Source organism: Hipposideros armiger, unplaced genomic scaffold (genome assembly GCF_001890085.2).
Source record: "Hipposideros armiger isolate ML-2016 unplaced genomic scaffold, ASM189008v1 scaffold_1003, whole genome shotgun sequence".
NCBI lineage: Eukaryota > Metazoa > Chordata > Mammalia > Chiroptera > Hipposideridae > Hipposideros > Hipposideros armiger.
The window spans coordinates 553327-563382 of record NW_017732353.1 but is presented as its reverse complement, the minus strand read 5'-3'; the positions used below and the strand labels follow the sequence as shown (position 1 = coordinate 563382).

Below are 10056 nucleotides of genomic sequence, written 5' to 3'. Positions count from 1 at the left end.
TGCGTCATTTTGCAGAATTCTTTTAGAAGGTATAGAATTAAAAAAGCTTGAAGACCATTACTTTAGACAGTCAGACTCACCTCCCTGCCCCTTCCCCCATTCCTTTGATTCCTGACACACAGGGCTATTTCTAATACTCCAAACATACTACATAATTTTCGCGTCTTCACCTGTGCTTCTCCTGTTCCTAATTCCCTCCTCTTATTTATTCCTTTAGAACTCTAGTTTTGTGTAATTTCCTTTGTAAAAACATCTGTGTGCTTAGAGAAAGCTGGTATATATTCAAATGCCTGAACAGGGCAGAAGACTGGTGGAGTAGTTAATTACTATCCTTGATTTGTGTGCTGCCCTTTTGTTACACACAATCTATATAGTTTGATCTGTTTGGTTTTTACAAGCTACATTGCATGGTTGGTCCACCAGAGGGTATGCCAAATAAAGGCCCCCAAGTCCTTTTCCCAGGAACTGCTCTCAAGCCAGGTTCACCCTGTTGTTACAGTAACCTTCCCCCCCCCCAACCTCAATGTGTTTATCCCAGATTTCATCTTGTTAATTTTGATCCATTTTTCTCTAGTACTGAGATCACTTTGAATCCAGATGGTCTATCTTTTCAAAAATATGTTTGTATGCCATGGTTCCCAGCTTGTTTTTTGTACAGATTTAATAAACATGCCTTAGAAGCTTCTGGACCTTCATAAAATTGAGGGGGGGCGGGAGGATGGAATCAGGGATCCAGGAAGAGACTCACCAGGAGAATAGCAGTCGACTAATTTGGGGATAGTTTCCCGTTATCTTATAATTTACCTAACTACTATTATTCTGCCCACATTTCTGAATTTGTTTAGGATATAAAGAAACCTTTTCACATGCCTTCCTGAAGTCAGGATACACTGTGTCTAGACATTCCCATGATTTCCCAGGCTAGTGACTATCAAAAAATGAAATGAAGTTCCTTTTAAGAAAAAATTCACTCCTAGTTGACAATATATTTTGTTTTGTGTACTTCGTATTTACCCATGCTGACATTTTTTTCTACACATGAGCCTGTAGTTCACCCATTTATACACATTATGTTCCAGACTCTTATCTGCTCACTTCCTTCATACTTGGTTTCCACAAAATTCTGAGAGAGGTGTTATTTTTCAACTGAGATATATCAAGCATTGATGACCTGTGAAAACTGGGACATTTTCTTGTCTATAACCTCCTTCTTCAATTCACTTAATCTTTCAAAGATTACCTCCTGGCTTGTAATCATATCTGCTACCATTTTCAGTTCTTTGAGATGTAATTTATTTGTACCTGGAGCTTGAATGCATGCACTAAATAGAGAATTTGGCTCACAAACGCCAGGTAGGTGTAAAGTTCTCTGACCAGTTTCTTGACTCTTGATTTCAGCTAACTCATTAATGTCTATGCTGTGTCTTTTTCATTTTGAAACTTGTTATGTTTGAGAACACGAAAGCAAAATAAGGGTTTTAAGTGTTCTATCTTCCTTTTGCCACCTATTAATATACCATCTTTGCTAAGCATTCCTCAGCTCTTCTTTATTACCTGCTATTAGCATTCATTAAATGATTTCTCTGTGCCAAGCACTCTTCCTAACACTACATATTTTATCTCTTTTAATTCTCATTACATCGCCATTTTAAATTTCATTTAAATTTGAGGAAACCAGGGCAAGAGGTCAAGTAACTTGTTCATGGTCACACAGTAAGTAGTAGAGCTAGAATATGAACCCAGCGTGACTCAAGCTCTAGCACTTCACTTCTACACCACACCGCCCCTCATTTGTTATGTGAAATTGGTGCAGTGGACAATAAGACAGTGGTTCTAAGCCCTGGCTGAGCTGCTGACTTACCTGTGGAGCTTTTTTAAAAACCAACTATTGAGGTATAAGTTACATACCATAAAATTACCTGTTTTATGTGTACAATTGGATGATTTTTGGTGAATTTAGGGAGTTGTGTGACCATGACCACATTCCAGTTTTAGGACATGTCCATCATCCTGTGGAGCTTTAACAACGTGCACATTCTTGTGTCCCACCCTAGACTCAGACTCCACGAGTAGAGGCAGAGCTCTGAGTGATCCGGCTTTGCAGACGTGGACTGTTAGTCTGGCATTCATGTGAAGGACAGATAAAGAGAACCGCATTCAGTCCACACATCTCGACCCTTCCCGGTCTGCCTGCCTCGTGTCCCACTGCTTCTCCCCAGGGGTCTCCGATACAGTCAGGCAGGCAGTGCTCAGCGTCTGTGGCAGGCCCAGTCCCCATTCCACACATGTACTTGTGTCAGCCTCGTTTCTGCATATGTTTTTCATCCTACCTGGGCTGCGTACCTCCTCCTCTCATGGCCTGTTCATCTTCTAGAGGAGAGCTCAAGTACCTCTTGTTTTCTTTATCCTTCTGCCACTCTGATCTCTCCAGGGAAGGTGGTAAGCTTCCTTGTCTCTGCCCTGCCATTGCACTGTCTGTGGTGGGAGTTCTGTCTCATCAGAGCAGATCTGGCGGGTGGGAATTAATGTTACATGTATTTTGTTTTGTACTGTTGAACATAGAACTAGGAACTAGTGATGGTTGCACAACTCTTAAATTTACTAAAAAGCATTGAATTATACACAAATGGGTAATTTTGTGGTATGTAAGTTATACCTCAGTAAGGTTGGTATAAAGCTCCACAGGTGAGTCTGATGCTCAGGACACGTTAATAACGTATAACACTGGTTGCTTTAATACAATTCTTCATTTTAAATATCCGATGCACATTTTGGAGTATCATATTAAGCATATGTGCTTCTCTGTCTGTACAGGAATCTTACGGCCCCTGAATGTTTTGGTGTCTTCAGCTTATCGAAACTGTGCCAAGAATGCCTGTCTTAGTTCTGCGCTGTCCACCCAACACTTTCATCATATCCAGACTTCAGTTGTTTCCTCTCCCTCCAGACTTATCACATCTGTCAGAAACCTGACGTGTGGTCACACCGCAACAATCCTCAATAGGTAGAGTATATTTCAATAAACATGATGTTTGGACAAAAATTCTAAAATATTCATGCCTGCAAAGACATCTTAGAAATAGATGATACTCTGTGTGTACCTGCAATTTATTATATAAACTTTGCTTGATGGAATGGGAAAATACGATTGACAGGCGTATGCCTACTGCCAGCAGCAGGCACTACCAGACAGCACGCTTCTGATATTTCCTGGATGGAAGCTGTCAGCCAAAGTGGAGGATGAACAAAATGCTCAGTTTAAAAGGCTGGCCTACACGTGCTGTTCATTTAGTCAGCAAATATTTAGTTAAGCACACCTGGGTGCCCAGCACTGTGCCTGACAGAAAGGATAAAATGATAAGTTGAAATCTGTAGGAGGTTATAATCTAGTGGGCACATGGATTAAAAATCAGATGATTAAAATAGAATAGATTCTCTTGTGGAGTTGAGGGGGTAGATTAGGATGGGCTTGCAAGTTGGTGATAGTTGTTGTTATTATTTATGCGTAGTGTCATGGATCATTTGAAGTAACAATGTATATTAAAAGTCAGCTGTATTCCAGTGGAGCTGCTTTACCCACCTCTAAGTATAGAAAAAGATTTTTGTCCTTTAGTCACCCTTGTTGCTGAGTTGAAATTTTTTAAATGTATTTTAGAGTGGCCCCTTTACTTCCTAATGTCCTGAAGCTGCCAGTCAGAACTGTAACATACTTCAGTTCACGAAAAGGCAAGAGAAAGACTGTAAAAGCTGTCATCTATAGGTTTCTTCGACTTCACTCTGGCCTTTGGCTAAGGAGGAAGGTGAGTCTTCACACTTGTTACTCAATTGAAAAAGGAGTGTAAGCAATAAAAAGCAAACAGAACTCAGCCTGTTCATTGACATATCTTCCTCCCATCTTACCAGTAGCTTTTACAGTGCTGTGCTGTGCTTAAGTACTGGCTTGCAGGCATCTCTTCATGTAAGTGAATCCGTGTGAAGAAAACACGTCTAAGCATTCATAAAACCAAGTATTATTCTCAATGGAGAAAGTCTTCAATGTAGGACAGGTTCATCTCAGGTCTCTTATGTGTCTGGCTTATTTAATGATTACCAGAAGCCCTGTGAAACCCCTAATGTGTAATAACCTGTGGGGGGCTCTGTTTAAGCCTAGAGTATTACAACAGTGGAGACTGCAGCAAGAACTTAGTCACAGGGCTCAGATTTGGGGACTGAAGAGCTTTTCAGCCCACCTTGGATTGGATTCTCCAGGTGGCTTAATCTTTATGGTGGAACATTAACCCCATATACACTTTTTTTCACTTTATATACTTACTTTGGCAAGGGAGCACAGCCTCTAAGGAGGACTCTGACAAATTATTACTGCTCTGTCCTCTCCCCAGGCGTGTCATAAGCGTGACTGTGGGCTTTTTCATTCACATCCTTATTCATGGAAACAGAGTAGCTGATAATTAGAAAGCAGCAGTAGACCAGAGTTTTGCAAAACCATCTTTGAGTTTTGATAACTATTCAAATCCTTATTTCCTTTTACTACTTGGAAGTTAACAAATGATTCTTTAAAGATCAAAATTTGTTTCTTTATAAAAAGAAAATAATTAATTGGTAGGACTTTCTCACTATTTGATAGGTTGAAAGGATTATCCTTATCTCAGAAACAACCCTAAATTTGTACATAAATAGGCTGACTGGAACTCTCAGCTCATTTCTCCATTGAAACAATACTGTGGGGTTTCCTACCGAGTCAATAAAAGCTCATATAATCTATAAGTAGCTGAACTAAGTAGTTAATAGTTCTGGATTTTGGGAATTTTGAACCATTGGAAACATTTCCACTCCTTTGTTATCATACTAATTATTTCCAGGTCCTCATCTAAACCTAGGTAAAATGAAATGGGTGGTTTTCTTTGCCTTCCTTTCCACGTCCCTTTATTGGGCCATGAAACGCTCATGTTGTTGTAAAGGACGTGATCACATTCTTCAATCATAATACCTAGTCCCCACTCAGGGCCCCCAGAAGTATCCATATGCAGAATGGCCTGCTTTATCAACGTCAGTTTTAAGAGGAAAACAAAAATTCTGGGTGGGTTGACACTAATGTATAAAAACTGAAAAGTATTTCTTGTGGGACAGTTTCATCCAGTTGTCCCTCATTTTTACTGTTTATTCCGTGGATCCTCCCATTTCTGAACCTAGAGATTGTCTAAAATGTTTTAAGTATTTCCACATTGTTGCATTCCACAGAATAATCTTCAAAGGGAATGGATGGCGATGGGCAGGACAGCAAACTAGCTTTCTGTAAGTTAGAGATCCCTCCACAGGGACCCAGTTTGGCTTGCAAACTAGGAAATTATACAAATATGGGGATTTTGATTTGAATCTTTCAATTTAAAATTGCAACCAATGAGTACAAAAAAATCTCATCTCTGGCATTTTAAAACCAGAACTCTTAAATAATCTGCCCTTATTTTTGAGCATCCCTGTAGAACTTGCTGGTCACAATGATGACATTATAGCATGTCAGAAACCCAAGGCACATCCGCATCACAGAGCTATGGTTTTGTTAAGTTAGTGTGGGGCCCGAAAGAGCTCTTGGCTTGAAAGGATCCAGGGCTCTTACCAATAGCATGGGCTCCAGTCTCACCTCCCTGTAACTTCTGTGTGGTTTTAGTCAGGCATTAACCTGGGTGGCACCTAAGGTCTTTTCTAGTTTAAACAGGCAATGATTATAGCTTTTATATTCAATCTTGATTTTCTGTTTCTTCAAAAGAAGTTCAAAATTAATAATGAATGGATGGTATATATGGCAGTTCTGGGTTAAACATAGGGGTTAACCATTCCTTAACCGTTTTCTAATAGTTTTACTATATTCATTATTTTTCAGAAAACTACTTGCTATAGGAATTGATCCCTAGCATGTGGGAAGAATAAATGAAGTAACAGACTTGAGAACTGTACTTCTCAGCCCTTATAATACTTAGCCCCCTTAAATGAACATAAATGTTATCAACCTAGCGGGTATCCCCTTCATCATCCTCCACGTTAGGAAAAAAAGTAGTGTCGTGGCGAAGAACTCTTTACTAGCTCTGTGACCTCAGTCTGCTGTGTAACTTTTCTAATCAATGGTTATTTCTCTTAAATCTGTGAAATAAGAGAAATAAATAAAGATTATTAAAGAGATAAGAATGCATATAAAGTTAGCTATTAAAATTCTATATCACTACCCTGTACTTCACCAGCAACAAAGGTTTATTTAGCTTTATTTTCTGTGGTTTTAATTTAAATCTGTTTTTCCAAAATATTGATATTTCTTTTTCAAACTACACATGGTTTCTCTATCCAGTGCCAATCGAGACTCACATCTTTCTGAGAACCACACCAGCCCCTGTGAAAGTTTGGTCTTGGTTCCCACTGGGCCTGTAAACCATGACTAGTAAAGCTATCTGTTGTTTCCTATATAATCTAAGTTCTAAGTGTCCTTGTAATATTTATCTAACAGGCTGGTTATAAGAAGAAATTATGGAAAAAGACAACTGCAAGAAAAAGACGCTTGAGAGAATTTGTGTTCTGCAATAAAACCCAGAGTAAACTCTTAGATAAAATGACAACGTCTTTCTGGAAGAGGCGAAACTGGTATGCTGATGATCCTTATCAGAAGTACCACGATCGAACAAACCTCAAAGTATAGATTAAAAGTCTTATGCTTTCCCAGTTATTGAACATGAATCTGTATAATGATGTCTTTGCAAAACTGAATAAAGTTTTATAACTTGATGTAAGTTGTACCAACTGATATGGAAACTACAGTACTAACATTAAACTTCTCAGAGTTTTAAAAATTTAATGGACTAAACATTCCCAGATTTGTTCAGGGAAATAGTTTAAAATTATTCATTACTTTTAACAAATGGTCATGGCTTAACTAGTTTTTCCAATTAGGCTTATTTAGTTACAGGAATCTCAAGTTAGGACAGACATAAAAAGGCTCTAAAGCTAACAAGTTAGCTCAAGCAATGTGACTTCTTTTTGAAGGATACTTGCCTGGGAACCCAGGAACTACCACACCACCTCCTTCTCCCACCCAGAACTAACCCCAGGCCTCAGGAAGTGCACACATTGTGTGGTGATCCTGGGTCCAAGGCATCTCCAGAAGCCTCAGCACAGGAAATGGTGGCACTTTAGGCTTGGGGTTTGCCATGCATGTGACTCAGTTCTTGTTAAATTGCTGGCTCCATTCTCTATTTACCAACATGTCTGACTCACAGCTTTTGCTTACTCTTAGTTTCTGCTTTCTCATAATAACTCTATCTTGCCCCTTTGAAGTTCTTTTCTATATCATGACTCTCAGCTCTTATCTCTAATTGCCAAGAGACTCCAGCTTACCTTTTAACACTAGGTCTCATCTCAAGTCACCAAACAGTTTAGGGATTGGCTGTTCTTAGGTCAGGAGCCCACCCCGGCCCACTTGGTTGTGTTGGCAGTTTCGTGTGGAGCAAAAAATAGTTATATGGGCAGTTTCACTTAGAGGTGAGCCTGGGGTGGCAACACATCTGGTCTAATAGGTCCTTGTGTTCATAAACATCCTCACTTAGTTTATTAGGACATGTTTTTTTATAGAGAGAAGTGTAAATGAAATAAGTTATCAGTATGCCCATTCTTGAAACAGAAGAGGCTATACAAACGAAGAAAAACTTTTTACCCAGAAGTTGAAAGTACTGTATTTTTTCTTTTTTAAAATATTTTTATTGGGGATTACTGGGGAACAATGTGTTTCTCCAGGACCCATCAGCTCCAAGTCAAGTAGTTGTTTCAATCTAGTTATTAAGGGGGCAGCTCAGTGGCCCATGTGGGAATCAAGCCGGCAACCTTGGTGTTAATGAGCACTGCGCCCTGCGCTCTAACCACCTGAGCTAACCGGCCATCCCAGTACTGTATTTTTTTAAAAGTTAGTTTATGTACTTGGTATTTCATATTTTTTATCATAAGGATAAACTTTCCAAAATTTTCCAAAGATGCACTGTAGAAACTAAGGGGGGAAAGTCATCTCAATCACTTTAGAAAAGATGCAAGAGTTTAGTGTTGTTCATTTAAAGAGGGTCAGGTAAGAGGCATTGAGGAAAATTCAGCTGACAGTGGATACAGTTGAGGGCAGTGGTTCTCAGTTCTCCCATCAGAATCATCTGGAAGCATTTTCAAACAGAACACTTTGCCTGGTTGAAAACCATTATTAAATAGAAATACGCCTTGATAACTGTTTCGAATCCGTTAATATAATAGTTGATGATAAGATGAAGGTCTTCTATTATTAATAGATAAGGTAGAAGATAACCCAATTGCAATTCTGTGACATGTCAGACTGGGATTATTAAAGGAATTCCTTGGAACCAGTGTGTGTTCATTAAAAGGAAAAGGGGCAACAATAGAGTTCTAAAACTAGAAGGCCAAGTGTGTCTATTTATGAGACCAATTACTAAAGAACAGGCATTTGAGGTGAGGTAAGAGCCGGAAGCATGGAATGGCATTCTGTTTTGATGGGTTTTCATTTCCTTGTACTTCCGAGATGGCAAAAACCAACCATTGACAAGGCTTCTGTGTCATTTCCCACCTGCCTGGCTCTTGCCCTCACTACTACCTCTGGCAGTGGGATGGAGCTGGTGCCTGAAGAATTTGAGGAGGAAGCCACTTTCTCCCCGCCTCTGTGACTTCCCTAGCATAAATATGGACAAGGGTCTCTGTCACTGGGGCCTCAGAGCATCCTTGGTTTCTCCTCTCGACAAGGGACAGGAGAGGTAGAGACAAGGACTGGCAAGCAGGCCTCAGCATCCAGAGGTGGACTGAAATGGAAGGGCTGAGGGGTACACAATTTAGGGGAAAGGGAATTTTCATCACATATATAATTTTTGTTTTGTGGGTAGCAGGGCTCATCATCAAACTGATTTTATAGTTTGACAACAAACCATCTTTCATTAAAGGGTCTACCTAAATGACATTCAAGTATATGTAACAGTATAATTTGTTGAAAACCTGTGTCCCAGCATAGGGATCAGCATGTATCTACAAAACGGCTAATCCTCATACCAGCCTTGCAAGGACATTATTTATCCCTAGTTTAGATTTCAGGAAACTGAAGCTTACAGAAGGATAAATAAATAACCCAAAATATAGCTAATAAGTCACTCAGAACCTAGGTCTAACTCCTTGGAATCCCATTTATTTCCCTGAGTCTTCTAACAACATAATGAAAATTCATATCTAAATAAACAAGTGACTGTAATCTAGCATTATAAATACTAAATACATCTTCATGACACTGTACCAAATCAGCTTTTAAATTTTAAAACTGTCACCTCTTAACCTGGTTAGTCTCAGTTCTGTTGACATTGGACTTGGTTCAACAAGTGAATAAATGGATTTTCAGCCTTTCTTTCCATCTCTTTGTCTTCCTTTCAGTCTTCTGAATCTGCTTTACTTACTGATGCTTTATTTTGCAGTCCTCATGTCTAACAGAGTATAAGACTATAAAGGCAAAGAAAATGATTTTCATTTTGATGTTTCAAATTTTGAGTTTCCACATCTTTGTGACCACCCAATAGAGCTTACGTGTGCCTGTTGGTATTTTAAAGGAAAGGGCTGCAGTGGTGCTAAGGGCGCCCACACCACTCAAGGCATTTCCACCTGCACCACGACCCCCTGACCTGTACACATTGTCCCCCATTTGATGAGATGAGACAGGTTCCAGGAAGAAAAATGACAGATCAAAGATCTGCAGAATTAAAACTGCCTTCCAGATGAACTAGTATTCTATTTTCATAGCTATCCAGTTTCTACTGGCGACCTCTAAAAATGTAAAACAAACATACTACCAGGTTTGTATTTATGTGATCAATTGGTTTTCAAAACACCGCTATTTAATGTTGTTCCTTGCAGTGATTCTGTGCAGTAGGCATGGGGCAGGTCACCAGGCACCAAGCCTGTTGGTGGCTAAGCATTCAGCTTCTAATCCTTTCTACATATTTTAAAAAGTATTTTCTCTTTCCTCATAAGCCTAACATTACAAAGATG

At 39.4% G+C, this 10056-nt stretch overlaps 1 protein-coding gene across 2 annotated transcripts in view; it reads left to right on the top strand.

The window, feature by feature from the left end:
• The window catches only part of MRPL35 (mitochondrial ribosomal protein L35), a 17146-nt gene extending 10308 nt beyond the window's left edge, over positions 1-6838 (top strand). For both annotated transcript variants that reach the window (XM_019631492.1, XM_019631491.1), the window contains exons 2-4: positions 2815-3004; positions 3656-3800; positions 6494-6838. In XM_019631492.1, the coding sequence (XP_019487037.1) occupies positions 2815-3004; positions 3656-3800; positions 6494-6682 (524 nt within the window). In that variant the 3' untranslated portion in view covers positions 6683-6838. The remainder of the gene's footprint in view (positions 1-2814; positions 3005-3655; positions 3801-6493) is intronic.
• Positions 6839-10056: the final 3218 nt, after the last annotated feature.